At 48.2% G+C, this 15,515-nt stretch overlaps 1 protein-coding gene across 23 annotated transcripts in view; it reads right to left on the bottom strand.

The window, feature by feature from the left end:
- The window catches only part of LOC110526809 (liprin-alpha-1), a 94,746-nt gene that overhangs the window by 34,128 nt on the left and 45,103 nt on the right, over positions 1-15,515 (bottom strand). For all 23 annotated transcript variants that reach the window (XM_036981478.1, XM_036981487.1, XM_036981481.1 and 20 more), the window contains exons 3-9: positions 15,203-15,304; positions 14,073-14,237; positions 13,894-13,968; positions 8,708-8,809; positions 8,150-8,371; positions 7,814-7,960; positions 5,339-5,473 (exon numbers count right to left, since the gene is read on the bottom strand). In XM_036981478.1, the coding sequence (XP_036837373.1) occupies positions 5,339-5,473; positions 7,814-7,960; positions 8,150-8,371; positions 8,708-8,809; positions 13,894-13,968; positions 14,073-14,237; positions 15,203-15,304 (948 nt within the window). The remainder of the gene's footprint in view (positions 1-5,338; positions 5,474-7,813; positions 7,961-8,149; positions 8,372-8,707; positions 8,810-13,893; positions 13,969-14,072; positions 14,238-15,202; positions 15,305-15,515) is intronic.

Here is a 15,515-nt window from a genome sequence, read left to right as displayed (position 1 = left end):
AGCTAAAGGGAAGTGTACTGTAGCTAAAGGGAAGTCTACTGTAGCTAAAGGGAAGTCTACTGTAGCTAAAGGGAAGTCTACTGTAGCTAAAGGGAAGTGTACTGTAGCTAAAGGGAAGTGTACTGTAGCTAAAGGGAAGTGTACTGTAGCTAAAGGGAAGTGTACTGTAGCTAAAGGGAAGTGTACTGTAGCTAAAGGGAAGTGTACTGTAGCTAAAGGGAAGTGTACTGTAGCTAAAGGGAAGTGTACTGTGGCTAAAGGGAAGTGTACTGTAGCTAAAGGGAAGTATACTGTAGCTAAAGGGAAGTATACTGTAGCTAAAGGGAAGTGTACTGTAGCTAAAGGGAAGTGTACTGTAGCTAAAGGGAAGTGTACTGTAGCTAAAGGGAAGTGTACTGTAGCTAAAGGGAAGTGTACTGTAACTAAAGGGAAGTGTACTGTAGCTAAAGGGAAGTGTACTGTAGCTAAAGGGAAGTGTACTGTAGCTAAAGGGAAGTGTACTGTAGCTAAAGGGAAGTGTACTGTGGCTAAAGGGAAGTGTACTGTAGCTAAAGGGAAGTGTACTGTAGCTAAAGGGAAGTGTACTGTAACAATCCAGTGTGGGGTGGTCCAATGTAAACAAGAACATTTAAACATTAAAATAAAAAGGGCGAGTTTGGAGAACTGAATTATTCTGGAGAAAGCGGGGGGAGGGAATTAAGTAGCACTTCCTGTTTTTGTTAGATCATAAACTATTTTTAGAGGTTGGGGGAGGGGAGTTGTGCACAGAAATAGACTTTAAACATAGATCAGCAGTACCAAGCTAGGCAGGCAGAGTTAGACCACTGGGCAGGGGTAAGAGATGGGGCTGGGGTGTGAGGGTATAGGGGGAGGTTTAGGGGTGATTGTAGCCATTCTACCTTCCTCTGTGTCTTGGCGTCCTTAGAGCCCGAGGCGTCAGGCTAGGGGGGGGTTGGGGAGGAGGGGGAGGTAAAGGTTGAGGACAGGCCAAAGGAGGAACAGAGAGGAGAAGACGACAGTGTGATAGAAGAGAGCAAGAGAGAGAGCAGGAGGTACTTTAGGACAAGAGGGAATAGAGTTTTAGTGCAGCTAAAGACCGCGGACCGGCCGGCAGGACTAAAGACCGAGGACAGACAGGACTAAAGACAGAGGACAGACAGGACTAAGACTGCGGACCGGCCGACAGGACTAAAGACTGCGGACAGACAGGACTAAAGACAGAGGACAGACAGGACTAAAGACTGCGGACAGGCCGACAGGACTAAAGACCGCGGACAGACCGACAGGACTAAAGACCGCGGACAGACCGACAGGACTAAAGACCGCGGACAGACAGGACTAAAGACAGAGGACAGACAGGACTAAAGACAGAGGACAGACAGGACTAAAGACAGAGGACAGACAGGACTAAAGACAGTGGACAGACAGGACTAAAGACCGCGGACAGGCCGACAGGACTAAAGACCGCGGACAGGCCGACAGGACTAAAGACCGCGGACAGGCCGACAGGACTAAAGACCGCGGACAGACCGACAGGACTAAAGACCGCGGACAGACAGGACTAAAGACCGCGGACAGACAGGACTAAAGACCGCGGACAGACAGGACTAAAGACAGAGGACAGACAGGACTAAAGACAGAGGACAGACAGGACTAAAGACAGAGGACAGACAGGACTAAAGACAGAGGACAGACAGGACTAAAGACAAAGGACAGACAGGACTAAAGACTGCGGACAGACAGGACTTCAGCAGAGATTCCTAGACAGGACTTAATGACAATAACAAGAGACTGGAGGATGATAAGTGGTGGAGGTAGCTGGGTGGTTGGGTGGAGGTAGCTGGGTGGGTGAGTGGAGGTAGCTGGGTGGGTGAGTGGAGGTAGCTGGGTGGGTGAGTGGAGGTAGCTGGGTGGGTGAGTGGAGGTAGCTGGGTGGGTGAGTGGAGGTAGCTGGGTGGAAGTAGCTGGGTGGTTGGGTGGAGGTAGAGGTAGCTGGGTGGTTGGGTGGAGGTAGCTGGGTGGAGGTAGCTAAAGGGCTGGGTGGAGGTAGCTAAAGGGCTGGGTGGAGGTAGCTGGGTGGAGGTAGCTAGAGGGCTGGGTGGAGGTAGCTAGAGGGCTGGGTGGTTGGGTTGGTGGGCGGCGGTAGCTAGAGGGCTGGGTGGGTGGAGGTAGCTGGGTGGTTGGGTGGGTGGATGTAGCTGGGTGGTTGGGTGGGTGGAGGTAGCTGGGTGGTTGGGTGGGTGGAGGTAGCTAGAGGGCTGGGTGGTTGGGTGGGTGGAGGTAGCTAGAGGGCTGGGTGGAGGTAGCTGGGCGTTTAGGTGGAGGTAGCTGGGCGGTTGGGTGGAGGTAGCTGGGCGGTTGGGTGGAGGTAGCTGGGCGGTTGGGTGGAGGTAGCTGGGCGGTTGGGTGGAGGTAGCTGGGCGGTTGGGTGGAGGTAGCTGGGCGGTTGGGTGGAGGTGGCTGGGCGGTTGGGTGGAGGTGGCTGGGCGGTTGGGTGGAGGTGGCTGGGCGGTTGGGTGGAGGTGGCTGGGCGGTTGGGTGGAGGTGGCTGGGCGGTTGGGTGGAGGTGGCTGGGCGGTTGGGTGGAGGTAGCTGGGTGGGTGAGTGGAGGTAGCTGGGTGGGTGAGTGGAGGTAGCTGGGTGGGTGAGTGGAGGTAGCTGGGTGGGTGAGTGGAGGTGGCTGGGTGGAAGTAGCTGGGTGGTTGGGTGGAGGTGGCTGGGCGGTTGGGTGGAGGTAGCTGGGAGGTTGGGTGGAGGTAGCTGGGTGGGTGAGTGGAGGTAGCTGGGTGGGTGAGTGGAGGTAGCTGGGTGGGTGAGTGGAGGTAGCTGGGTGGGTGAGTGGAGGTAGCTGGGTGGAAGTAGCTGGGTGGTTGGGTGGAGGTAGAGGTAGCTGGGTGGTTGGGTGGAGATAGCTGGGTGGTTGGGTGGAGGTAGCTGGGTGGAGGTAGCTAAAGGGCTGGGTGGAGGTAGCTGGGTGGAGGTAGCTAGAGGGCTGGGTGGAGGTAGCTAGAGGGCTGGGTGGTTGGGTTGGTGGGCGGCGGTAGCTAGAGGGCTGGGTGGGTGGAGGTAGCTGGGTGGTTGGGTGGGTGGAGGTAGCTGGGTGGTTGGGTGGGTGGAGGTAGCTAGAGGGCTGGGTGGTTGGGTGGGTGGAGGTAGCTAGAGGGCTGGGTGGAGGTAGCTGGGCGTTTAGGTGGAGGTAGCTGGGCGGTTGGGTGGAGGTAGCTGGGCGGTTGGGTGGAGGTAGCTGGGCATTTGGGTGGAGGTAGCTGGGCGGTTGGGTGGAGGTAGCTGGGCATTTGGGTGGAGGTAGCTGGGCGGTTGGGTGGAGGTAGCTGGGCGGTTGGGTGGAGGTGGCTGGGCGGTTGGGTGGAGGTGGCTGGGCGGTTGGGTGGAGGTGGCTGGGCGGTTGGGTGGAGGTGGCTGGGCGGTTGGGTGGAGGTGGCTGGGCGTTTGGGTGGAGGTGGCTGGGCGGTTGGGTGGAGGTGGCTGGGCGGTTGGGTGGAGGTGGCTGGGCGGTTGGGTGGAGGTGGCTGGGCGGTTGGGTGGAGGTAGCTGGGAGGTTGGGTGGAGGTAGCTGGGCGGTTGGGTGGAGGTAGCTGGGCGGTTAAGTGGAGGTAGCTGGGCGGTTAAGTGGAGGTAGCTGGGCGGTTAAGTGGAGGTAGCTGGGTGGTTAAGTGGAGGTAGCTGGGTGGTTAAGTGGAGGTAGCTGGGTGGTTAAGTGGAGGTAGCTGGGTGGTTAAGTGGTGGTAGCTGGGTGGTTAAGTGGTGGTAGCTGGGTGGTTAAGTGGAGGTAGCTGGGTGGTTAAGGTGTGGTAGCTGGGCGGTTGTAGCTGGGCGGTTGGGTGGAGGTAGCTGGGTGGTTAAGTGGAGGTAGCTGGGAGGTTGGGTGGAGGTAGCTGGGCGGTTGGGTGGAGGTAGCTGGGTGGTTAAGTGGAGGTAGCTGGGTGGTTGGGTGGAGGTAGCTGGGAGGTTAAGTGGAGGTAGCTGGGTGGTTGGGTGGAGGTAGCTGGGAGGTTAAGTGGTGGTAGCTGGGAGGTTAAGTGGTGGTAGCTGGGTGGTTAAGTGGAGGTAGCTGGGAGGTTGGGTGGAGGTAGCTGGGCGGTTGGGTGGAGGTAGCTGGGTGGGTGAGTGGAGGTAGCTGGGTGGTTAAGTGGAGGTAGCTGGGTGGTTGGGTGGAGGTAGCTGGGAGGTTAAGTGGAGGTAGCTGGGTGGTTGGGTGGAGGTAGCTGGGAGGTTAAGTGGTGGTAGCTGGGTGGTTAAGTGGAGGTAGCTGGGAGGTTGGGTGGAGGTAGCTGGGTGGTTGGGTGGAGGTAGCTGGGCGGTGTGGCAGTGACAAGTTCTACACTGAACTCTCTGCCTCTTAAAGAGTTAAAAGGAAGAGAGGAAAGATACATGTTTTTTGGTATCCTTCCCCAGATCTGTGCCTCGACACAATCCTGTCTCGGAGCTCTACGGTCAATTCCTTTGACCTCAATTCTTGGTTTTTGCTCTGACATGTCTTGTCAAATGTGGGACCTTAAAAATACATGTGTGTGCCTTTCCAAATCATGTCCAATCAATTAAATTTACCAAAAGGCGGACTCCAATCAAGTTGTAGAAACATCTCAAGGATGATCAATGGAAACAGGATGCACCAGAGCTCAATCACGAGTCTCATAGCAAAGGGTCTGAATACTAATGTAAATAAGTTATTTCAGTTTATGGCTAATGGCAAAAAAACATTTTTTTTTGCTTTGTCATTATGGGGTATTGTGTGTAGATTGATCAGGGGGAAAAATATATATTTAAATCTATTTTAGAATAAGGCTGTAACGTAATAAAATGTGGAAAAGGTCAAGGGGTCTGAATACTTTCTGAATGCCCTGTATATAGTCTCCCCATTTGAACATGTTTTATTTCTCTTCAGTAAGTATTTTCACAAATTCCCTTCTAGTGTACTAAAGTCATCCAAAGGTTAGTATTTGGTCCCATATTCCTGGCACTGAATACATCCAGCTGGTGACTCTACAAACTTGTTGGATGCATTTTAAGTTCGTTTAAGGTTGTGTTTCAGATTAGGTTTTTTGCCCCAATAAGAAACTGAATTGTGAACTACGTATTGTGTCACTTTTATTGTAAATAGGAACCGAATATGTTTCTAAACATTTCTATATTTAAAAACGTGGATGCTACCGCGATTATGGATAATCATGAATGAATCCTGAATAATGATGTGAGAAAGTTAGAGGAACGAAGCACGTGCACACACACACAAGCACGCACGGGGGGGGGGGGGATGAGAAATGGAGGAGTCTCTCTCAGGAGGCATGATGTTTGACGGCGTGGAGGCGGGACTGACCTTGGTGAGGGCCGCCACCCTCTGGGCTAGCTCCGCCTCCACCTCGGGCAGAGTCTCCGCCTTCCTGATGGTCTGCTGTAGCTTCTGCTCAGCCAGCTCTAAACGCTCCTGCAGCTGCCTGTTCCTCTCCTCAGTCTGTAGATCAAACACATTAATCAATCATATTAATCAATACATTACAACGGTTCCTCTCCTCAGTCTGAAGATCAAACACAATAATCAATCATATTAATCAACACATTACAACGGTTCCTCTCCTCAGTCTGTAGATCAAACACATTAATCAATCATATTAATCAACACATTCCAACAGTTCCTCTCCTCCGTCTGTAGATCAAACACAATAATCAATACATTACAACGGTTCCTCTCCTCAGTCTGTAGATCAAACACAATACACAGTGTTTAGGTACAGTCTTGTTGGCCTGGGGGATGATACAGTGTTTAGGTACCGTCTTGTTGGCCTGGGGGATGATACAGTGTTTAGGTACAGTCTTGTTGCCCTGGGGGATGATACAGTGTTTAGGCACCGTCTTGTTGCCCTGGGGGATGATACAGTGTTTAGGTACCGTCTTGTTGCCCTGGGGGATGATACAGTGTTTAAGTACAGTCTTGTTGGCCTGGGGGATGATACAGTGTTTAGGTACAGTCTTGTTGGCCTGGGGGATGATAGTGTTTAGGTACCGTCTTGTTGGCCTGGGGGATGATACAGTGTTTAGGTACCGTCTTGTTGGCCTGGGGGATGATACAGTGTTTAGGTACAGTCTTGTTGGCCTGGGGGATGATAGTGTTTAGGTACCGTCTTGTTGCCCTGGGGGATGATACAGTGTTTAGGTACCGTCTTGTTGCCCTGGGGGATGATACAGTGTTTAGGCACCGTCTTGTTGGCCTGGGGGATGATACAGTGTTTAGGTACAGTCTTGTTGGCCTGGGGGATGACACAGTGTTTAGGTACCGTCTTGTTGGCCTGGGGGATGATACAGTGTTTAGGTACCGTCTTGTTGGCCTGGTGGATGATACAGTGTTTAGGTACAGTCTTGTTGGCCTGGGAGATGATACAGTGTTTAGGCACCGTCTTGTTGGCCTGGGGGATGATACAGTGTTTAGGTACAGTCTTGTTGGCCTGGGGGATGATACAGTGTTTAGGTACCGTCTTGTTGGCCTGGGGGATGATACACAGTGTTTAGGCACCGTCTTGTTGGCCTGGGGGATGATACAGTGTTTAGGTACCGTCTTGTTGGCCTGGGGGATGATACAGTGTTTAGGCACCGTCTTGTTGGCCTGGGGGATGATACAGTGTTTAGGCACCGTCTTGTTGCCCTGGGAGATGATACAGTGTTTAGGCACCGTCTTGTTGGCCTGGGGGATGACACACAGTGTTTAGGTACCGTCTTGTTGGCCTGGGGGATGATACAGTGTTTAGGCACCGTCTTGTTGCCCTGGGAGATGATACAGTGTTTAGGCACCGTCTTGTTGGCCTGGGGGATGATACAGTGTTTAGGCACCGTCTTGTTGGCCTGGGGGATGATACAGTGTTTAGGTACCGTCTTGTTGCCCTGGTGGATGACTTGATAAACTCCAATCTGGATGTAATCTCCCTGCTATAACAAGGCTAGCTATTTTCTCTGTTAGCCGTCTCCCTCCCTCCTCTCCCCTCCAGCAGCGTGCTGGCCCAGTTCTGGCAGCATGGAGGCCCAGAATAAAAGAGAAACCACCAATAGAGATTAGAAAAAGAGAGAAGAGATCGAGGCAAGAAAGAAAACAGAAGGGAGGGGAAGAGGACATACAAGAGAAGAGCAGGCAAAACAGAGAGAAAACAGAGAGAGAAGTGAATGTGCCTGCTGCGTTGGGCAGTCTGTGAATGCACGAGAAGGGGTCCAGGACCCCGCAGGCTCATCCTGCTGTCGGAAAGAGCCGACACTCACACTAACCCCCCAAATACACAATTCCTCAAAACACACACACAACCAAAATTGAAAAACCCCTGTGGGAAAACTCAACTGAGGCTTTCTTACTGGTGGGCTGTAGACCTGAGATACTGTAGGCTTCCTTACTGGTAGGCTGTAGACCTGAGATACTGTAGGCTTCCTTACTTGTGGGCTGTAGACCTGAGATACTGTAGGCTTCCTTACTAGTAGGCTGTAGACCTGAGATACTGTAGGCTTCTACTGGTGGGCTGTAGAACTGAGATACTGTAGGCTTCCTTACTGGTAGGCTGTAGACCTGAGGTACTGTAGGCTTCCTTACTGGTGGGCTGTAGACCTGAGATACTGTAGGCTTCCTTACTGGTGGGATGTAGACCTGAGGTACTGTAGGCTTCCTTACTGGTGGGCTGTAGACCTGAGATACTGTAGGCTTCCTTACTGGTGGGCCAGTATAGTCTCTGTACAGTATGACTGCTCTGATCTTGCTGTTGGTTCGATGTGTGTGTGTGTGTGTGTGTGTGTGTGTGTGTGTGTGTGTGTGTATACTGACCTGTCGGAACAGGGACTCCTTGTTGGCCACTTCGTTCTCCAGCTTGTCGTTGAGGTCGTGTACGGAGGTGGCCTCTCGCTGCGCTGCCAAGTACCTCTTCTCCAGGGTGACAATACGCTCCTCTATGTCCTCCTTCTGGGCCATAGACTAGACGGGACAGAGAGAGAGACGGATACGTTTAGCACACACACACACACACACACACTACACCCGTATACATACACACATACCTCTCGTATGTCTCTCTGCAGGCGTGTTCGTAATGTTACCATCCAGTACATACCTCTCGTATGTCTCTCTGCAGGCGTGTTCGTAATGTTACCATCCAGTACATACCTCTCGTATGTCTCTCTGCAGGCGTGTGTTCACGTCTTCACTCTTGATGAGGTCCTTGCGTGCCGTGTCCAGGTCCTCCTCCAGCTCGCTGATGCGTCCCGTCATGGCCGCCATGCGCTCCATCATCTGCCCCAGGTCTGACGTCTGTCTCGCCACCACCTCCTGCAGCTCCCCCACCTTCCCCTGGTCCTCCTCCTGGCTCAGAGAGCCATCTGACGACCGCTAGGGACAAGACAGGGTTAAGGTTCCTTAAATATAGACAGAAACAACTCGGACATGACCTATAACCCCTGACCCTTCCCCTGGTCCTCCTCCTGGCTCAGAGAGCCATCTGACGACCGCTAGGGACAAAACAGGGTTTAGGTTTCTTAAATATAGACAGAAACAACTAGGACATGACCTATAACCCCTGACCCTTCCCCTGGTCCTCCTCCTGGCTCAGAGAGCCATCTGATGACCACTAGGGACACGCAGGGCACGGCCTTGGAGGCTTGTGGTTGTTTTATCTTCCTTATTTAAATTCACTGACTAAGTCTCTCTGGATAAAAGGTTTCCTACCTTGCCGTTTGTGCTCGGGGTGTTTTCAGGGTTGTGGTTGAGCCCTTCCATTCCATCGCCTAGCGACCTCTTCTGGACGTTCTGCTCTCTCAGGTAAGACATCTAGGAGAGGATAGTACTTTATTAAATACCCCAAATTGGGGACATTTGATTGGACCAGCCAATACATAGAAGACCAATAAATACCCAATAACACAACACAACAGAACCCAGACACTAACAGCAGCACATCATTAATGATTTAAGGGTTCATGTTAAAGAGACTCCTATCACGGAACGCAAACCGGCTGCGCCAAGGTGCATAAATGTAACCCCCCCCACATCAAACACGATCACGACACACAGGTTAAAATATCAAAACAAACTCAACCAATTACATGAATATGGGGACAGGTTGAAAAGCATAAAACATTTATGGCAATTTAGCTAGCTAGCTTGCTGTTGCTAGCTAATTTGTCCAGGGATATAAACATTGAGTTGTTATTTTACCTAAAATGCACAAGGTCCTCTACTCCGACAATTAATCCACACATAAAAAACTGTCTACCGAATCGTTTCCAGTCATCTCTTCTGCTTCCAGGCTTTTTCTTCTCTTGACTTTATATAGCGATTGGCAACTTTCATAAATTAGGTGCATTACCGCCACCGACCTCATTCGTCTTTCAGTGACCCACCTGCTTCCATAAACCAATGAGGAGATGGGAGAGGCAGGACTTGCAGCGCGATCTGCGTCACAAATAGAACTGACTTCTATTTTAGCCCTTGGCAACGCAGATGCTCATTGGCGCGCGCGCACAGTGTGGGTCCAATAATTGAATAATATAGATTTCTACATTTATTTTGTAACACTCGTGCACGCGACGCGAGCGGTGTAGTCTGGGTATAAGGGAATCCACAGTCTGATCAGAGCACTGTTAAAAAGCCCCCTAAGGGACTCCACAGTTTGATCAGAGTACTGTTAAAAAGCCCCCTAAGGGACTCCACAGTCTGATCAGAGCACTGTTAAAAAGCCCCCTAAGGGACTCCACAGTCTGATCAGAGCACTGTTAAAAAGCCCCCTAAGGGACTGCACAGTCTGATCAGAGTACTGTTAAAAAGCCCCCTAAGGGACTCCACAGTCTGATCAGAGGACTTCTCAAAGTTAGCAGGCTAACTCATTCATTGATCCCACTTTGTCAAATCCCCAAATACAGATGACCCTCTCTGACATTAAAAGGTAAATACACACACACACACACACACACACACACACACACTTGCTTTAGAGGCAAGAGAAGATTCCTACTGAAACGTACAGCTCAACTGTGGGGGGTATCACAGGAGGTTGGTGGCACCTTAATTGGGGAGGACAGGCTCGTGGTAATGGCTGGAGCGGAATCAGTGGAATGGTGTCAAATACATCAAACACGTGGTTTCCATGGTTTCCTTGACTTTGATGCCATTCCATTCGCTCCCCTCAGCAGCCTCCCCTGGTGTGTGTGTGTACTTGTGTGTGTTGTCTGGCCACCATTTTAAAAACAGTGAGTGAACTCATGAGACTGAAGCACCAGGGAAGAGTCCAGTTTGGGCCGTGAGCCTGACCACAACTATTCTAGTGCCGCCAGCCCCCGGTCAGGGACCAACCACACAAACGCATATATCCCTCCACTGACAGGCAGACACACTCTCCCCATCTTTCACAGCTCAGACGGTAGAGCTTGCAACTCCAGGGTAGTGGGTTTGATTCCCGGGACCGGCAGCCCGTAAAACATATTTCACACATGACTAAAGTCCCTTTGGATAATAGTGTCTGTTAAATGCCCAACTCGCACACATTCATGCAGGCTGACACACACAAGGAGAAGCGTAAGAGAAGTGTGTGTGTGTGTGTGTGTGTGTGTGTGTGTGTACTGCTAGGCTAATTCCCTACTCTCTGAGACGAAGAGAATCAAAAGGAGAGATGTAGAGGACAGGAGAGAAATCTAGTCCACTTTCCCATGATCCTCGAGCCCTTTTGTCCATTTTAATCCCATTCACGACTCATCTCCCCTGAGAGCGCTGTGCATTCTGTGTGTGTATACGTCCATTCGTGGAGTCCCAGTATCAGGCTCTCAGTTAATAAGTCTCATATCAATGTGTGACTCATGTCCCTACAACACCTGTATCTGTGTACAGTGGAACATCACAGATACTGTGTAATCACAAGACAACATTACAGATGCTGTGTAATCACTAGACAGTATAACATCACAGATACTGTGTAATCACTAGACAGTATAACATCACAGATACTGTGTAATCACTAGACAGTATAACATCACAGATACTGTGTAATCACTAGACAGTATAACATCACAGATACTGTGTAATCACTAGACAGTATAACATCACAGATACTGTGTAACCACAAGACAACATCACAGATACTGTGTAATCACTAGACAGTATAACATTACAGATACTGTGTAACCACAAGACAACATCACAGATACTGTGTAATCACTAGACAGTATAACATCACAGATACTGTGTAACCACAAGACAACATCACAGATACTGTGTAATCACTAGACAGTATAACATCACAGATACTGTGTAACCACAAGACAACATCACAGATACTGTGTAATCACTAGACAGTATAACATTACAGATACTGTGTAACCACAAGACAACATCACAGATACTGTGTAATCACTAGACAGTATAACATTACAGATACTGTGTAATCACTAGACAGTATAACATCACAGATACTGTGTAATCACTAGACAGTATAACATCACAGATACTGTGTAATCACTAGACAGTATAACATCACAGATACTGTGTAATCACTAGACAGTATAACATTACAGATACTGTGTAATCACTAGACAGTATAACATCACAGATACTGTGTAATCACTAGACAGTATAACATTACAGATACTGTGTAATCACTAGACAACATTACAGATACCGTGTAATCACTAGACAGTATAACATCACAGATACTGTGTAATCACTAGACAGTATAACATCACAGATACTGTGTAACCACTAGACAGTGTAACATCACAGATACTGTGTAACCACAAGACAACATCACAGATACTGTGTAATCACTAGACAGTATAACATCACAGATACTGTGTAATCACTAGACAGTATAACATCACAGATACTGTGTAATCACTAGACAGTATAACATCACAGATACTGTGTAACCACTAGACAGTATAACATCACAGATACTGTGTAATCACTAGACAGTATAACATCACAGATACTGTGTAATCACTAGACAGTATAACATCACAGATACTGTGTAATCACTAGACAGTATAACATCACAGATACTGTGTAATCACTAGACAGTATAACATCACAGATACTGTGTAATCACTAGACAGTATAACATCACAGATACTGTGTAATCACTAGACAGTATAACATCACAGATACTGTGTAATCACTAGACAGTATAACATCACAGATACTGTGTAATCACTAGACAGAATAACATTACAGATACTGTGTAACCACAAGACAGTATAACATTACAGATACTGTGTAATCACTAGACAGTATAACATCACAGATACTGTGTAATCACTAGACAGTATAACATCACAGATACTGTGTAATCACTAGACAGTATAACATCACAGATACTGTGTAATCACTAGACAGTATAACATCACAGATACTGTGTAATCACTAGACAGTATAACATCACAGATACTGTGTAATCACTAGACAGTATAACATCACAGATACTGTGTAATCACTAGACAGTATAACATCACAGATACTGTGTAATCACTAGACAGTATAACATCACAGATACTGTGTAATCACTAGACAGTATAACATTACAGATACTGTGTAATCACTAGACAGTATAACATCACAGATACTGTGTAATCACTAGACAGTATAACATCACAGATACTGTGTAATCACTAGACAGTATAACATCAGATACTGTGTAATCACTAGACAGTATAACATCACAGATACTGTGTAATCACTAGATAACATCACAGATACTGTGTAATCACTAGACAGTATAACATCACAGATACTGTGTAACCACAAGACAGTATAACATCACAGATACTGTGTAATCACTAGACAGTATAACATTACAGATACTGTGTAACCACAAGACAGTATAACATCACAGATACTGTGTAATCACTAGACAGTATAACATCACAGATACTGTGTAATCACTAGACAGTATAACATTACAGATACTGTGTAATCACTAGACAGTATAACATCACAGATACTGTGTAATCACTAGACAGTATAACATCACAGATACTGTGTAATCACTAGACAGTATAACATTACAGATACTGTGTAACCACTAGACAGTATAACATCACAGATACTGTGTAATCACTAGACAGTATAACATTACAGATACTGTGTAATCACTAGACAGTATAACATCACAGATACTGTGTAATCACTAGACAGTATAACATCACAGATACTGTGTAATCACTAGATAACATCACAGATACTGTGTAATCACTAGACAGTATAACATCACAGATACTGTGTAACCACAAGACAGTATAACATCACAGATACTGTGTAATCACTAGACAGTATAACATTACAGATACTGTGTAACCACAAGACAGTATAACATCACAGATACTGTGTAATCACAAGACAGTATAACATCACAGATACTGTGTAACCACAAGACAACATCACAGATACTGTGTAACCACAAGACAGTATAACATCACAGATACTGTGTAACCACAAGACAACATCACAGATACTGTGTAATCACTAGACAGTATAACATCACAGATACTGTGTAATCACCATACGAAGCCTATTCTTCTTTGTTAAATATGGGAATGATGAAATAAGTGGATGGAAGAGGGTGGAGGCCAACAGACTGTTAAATAGCCATCACTAGCCGACTACCACTCGGTTACTCAACCCTGCACCTTAGAGGCTGCTGCCCAATATTCATAGACATGGAATCACTGGTCACGCTAATAATGTTTACATACTGCTTTACCCATTTCATAGGAATATATTGTATACTAGCCTACTGTATTTTCGTCTATGCCACTCCGACATTGCTCGTCCTAATAGTATATACATCTTAATTCCATGATTGTACTTTTAGATGTGTGTGTACACAGGGTTACCACGGGGTCACCACAGGGTGGTCCGATGAGGCTTACCTCTTTGTGTTGTGATGTGAGCTGTTCTTCCAGTTGGCTGCATCTTTCTAAAGCCACACGCAGTCTCTCCCTGACCTGGAAAACAGACAATTATTAGTCTCCATCATTTTACACACTTGCCATTACATCTCTACAAAAGAAGAGGTTAGCAGGCAGACGATGTCCTCCCCTCTACCAACCTTCTCATCCAGGGCTTTGTGGTGTTCGAACAGGGACTTGAGTGCCTTGAGGACCTCTACCTCGCTGGAGACCCCGGCAGGAGACTGGGCCTGCCTCTTCACCACCGTCATCCTCAGACTGCGTTCATGACGAGACACCAGACACTCCAGATGCTCCAGGAGAAGCTACGGTCATCACAGAACACACATCAGATGTTACACACACACACTTTCCAGGAAAAGCTACGGTCATCACAGAATACACAAGTTTCAAACAGCATGTTCACGCCACACACACACACACACACACACACAGGATTGGGAAATAGTACAGACATGTCTACACACGAATGTGTGTTGTGCTCAATCCCATGTGGTTGAGCAGCTCAGGGGGGTCCCATCAGAGCTGCAGGCTGACAAAGCCCAGACTCTTCCCTTAATCTCCCCTTCCCCCTTCATATCCCCCCCTCTACCCCCTTCCTCCCATATTCTACCCTCCATCCTCCCTCTCTCCTCCCTCTCATATTCTACCCTCCATCCTCCCTCTCCCCTTCCTCCCATATTCTACCCTCCATCCTCCCACTCCCCTTCCTCCCATATTCTACCCTCCATCCTCCCATATTCTACCCTCCATCCTCCCATATTCTACCCTCCATCCCCTCTCCTCCTCCTCCCACCTTCCCTCCCCCTCTTTCAATTCCTCCTCCCTCCCCTCTCTAATTCCTCCCCCTCCCTCCTCTCCCCAGTCAGTGTCCATCGTTCCTAATTAGACTGACCCAGACTCTGCTCATTGCAACTGGACTGGCAGGTGGATTAACCAGTTAGAGCCGTCATCTGCCACTAGGCCTGAGCAGAGAAGTGACAGACAGGGGAATTATCCTATGGCTGTCTGCACTGTGACCTGGGAGGGCGGGTGCTCTGTCAACCACTCATTAGGGGTGACCTAATCCTCAGAACAAAGATCAAGCTCTCTCTTAAAAACACTCGTAAATACACACACACACACACACACACACACACTACTAAAACACAAACAGAAACGAATACTCACAGGTCAAACCAGTGGGAGTCTGACACTGTTAATGGACTATGCTAGGGACTGGAAGGGGACTGTGTGTGTGTGTGTGTGTGTGTGTGTGTGTGAGACTGACCCGTGTGTTGTTCCTCTCAGCCTTGAGCTCAGCGATCTCCTCCTCCCTCTCCATCAAATGCTCTCGACACACATTCACCTCCTTGGTCAGCGCAGCAAACTCCTGGACAACAACAACAACACATTAACACAACGTTAGAGACAGCAAACTCCTGGACAACAACAACAACAACCACATTAACACAACATTAGAGAGACAGCAAACTCCTGGACAACAACAACACATTAACACAACGTTAGACCGGCAGGTCAAATCAATCAAATGGATTTTAGCCCTTTTAAGTCTTTCATAAAGTTAAGTCTGTTGTTATGGA

This window comes from Oncorhynchus mykiss, chromosome 6, assembly GCF_013265735.2.
Source record: "Oncorhynchus mykiss isolate Arlee chromosome 6, USDA_OmykA_1.1, whole genome shotgun sequence".
NCBI classification, from domain to species: Eukaryota; Metazoa; Chordata; class Actinopteri; order Salmoniformes; family Salmonidae; genus Oncorhynchus; species Oncorhynchus mykiss.
The sequence above is the reverse complement of the archived record's forward strand: the minus strand, read 5'-3'. Positions and strand labels throughout refer to the sequence as shown.